Source organism: Phaseolus vulgaris, chromosome 1 (genome assembly GCF_000499845.2).
Source record: "Phaseolus vulgaris cultivar G19833 chromosome 1, P. vulgaris v2.0, whole genome shotgun sequence".
NCBI lineage: Eukaryota > Viridiplantae > Streptophyta > Magnoliopsida > Fabales > Fabaceae > Phaseolus > Phaseolus vulgaris.
This window is the reverse complement of record NC_023759.2, coordinates 16,781,295-16,782,844: the sequence shown is the minus strand read 5'-3', so window position 1 is coordinate 16,782,844 and position 1,550 is coordinate 16,781,295. Positions and strand designations below refer to the sequence as shown.

Here is a 1,550-nt window from a genome sequence, read left to right as displayed (position 1 = left end):
CACTACCCGCCCCAAAAAGGAAAAAACTAGTTTTGAGGAAACCCAAAAGGAAGACTCCTCAGGTGGTGCAAGAGGAAGAAAATGACGACGAAGACACTGAGGATGGTCTTATTACTAAGAGGACAAGGGTGGCCATCTCTACACCACCTGCACTCCCAACACCAACACCGCCCTCACCTCCAGCTCCGCTAGGACCAGTCCAAGCGACACCCCTGGCCGCCGTGCCCCAGTGGTTGAAAGCAGCGGCCTTAACTACGTAGAAAACTCTCCAAGCGCCTCAACACCATTTGTATCGGAGAGGGTCCTCCTTCGACCACATCCATCGCTGGGGCCGCATTAGGAGAAGATGAGGGCGCTCAGGTTTCGCCAATACTTATAACAGAATCTCCGACCTCACCGCCACGCCTAGAAGCCCCCCTTGCTTTACAAGCTCAAGAGGGTGGTGGTGAAAGTCAACATCAGACCCCACCAGTGCCTCCAGCATCAGCCTCAAGCCTCCCAGCTTCCTTCGAAGAGACCTTGGGACCCTTCACAGCCCAACTGAAAACCATGGCGGAAGATCTTCCTTTGCTCGTATCAAGAGCTGTGAAGGATTCAGTCAAGAAGTTCCAAGAGGAGAACTCCGCGCTCAAGGAGTCAAACCTTATGATAAGGGCTGAGGTTGAAAAACTCTCTTGCAATCTGATGATGGTGGAGATCGAACATTCAAGGCTGGAGGACGCAATGGATGCCGAGCTAAGGAACACACGCAAGGAGGCCTCCGATCTGCGCCAAAAACTGCACACCCAGCTTCAAGAGAAAATTGACCTGGAAAGTAAGTTGGTTCCATACAGGGTCAAGGTGGCAGATATGGAGGCCGCACGAAAGGCTGAAGCTTCTATGGTGGAGAAGCTTGAAAAGAGATCAGCAGACAGGGAGATCCTCCTAGGGAAGGTCGAGAAGGAAAGGGACAAGGCTCTTGCTGAGCTCACCGAAGCTCGTGAGGAGACCAAAAAGATTGCTGCAGAGCTGGCCCAGACTCGGGATGAGGGCAAAAAAGCTGCTGAAGAACTCGCTCGATCTCATGAGGAGAAAGAAGATCTGAAGAGGCAAACTCATGAGCTCGAGCAGAGCGCTGCTCAAGTCCTCTCCGCCGGGTTCGACGCCGCTCTGGAGCAAGTAGCATGCCAATACCCTAAGCTCGACCTTTCCATGGTGTCGATCTGCAACGAAGTGGTGGATGGGAAGATTGTACCCTCCGAAGACTAACTGCCTCTCCCCATCACCTCTTCTTCGAAACTTGTCGTTTATCCTTTGTTTGTAATAGCTATTTGTGTATAGACTTGAATTGACGCTGCTTATATAATTTTCATTTCCTGAATATCGTCTTTCTATTTACCTTGCATGCTTTTGCCTCTATTTGTTGTGGGGTTAACTAACGTAACCGGTGAAACTTACTCAACTGCATCAACTCAGCAATACTCGGGCTTAACCCTTCACATACTGCTTTTAACTTGAGTAAACTGGTAATCTTATAACAACTTATCAAACTGTTACCTCAAAGTAAACTT

General features: G+C 49.7%; 1 protein-coding gene across 1 annotated transcript; it reads left to right on the top strand.

Moving 5' to 3' along the window:
* Window positions 1-549: 549 nt before the first annotated feature.
* On the top strand, window positions 550-1,248 carry LOC137815608 (uncharacterized). Its single transcript, XM_068618720.1, has one exon. The coding sequence runs from the start codon at window positions 550-552 to the stop codon at window positions 1,246-1,248; it is 699 nt and encodes a 232-aa protein (XP_068474821.1).
* Window positions 1,249-1,550: the final 302 nt, after the last annotated feature.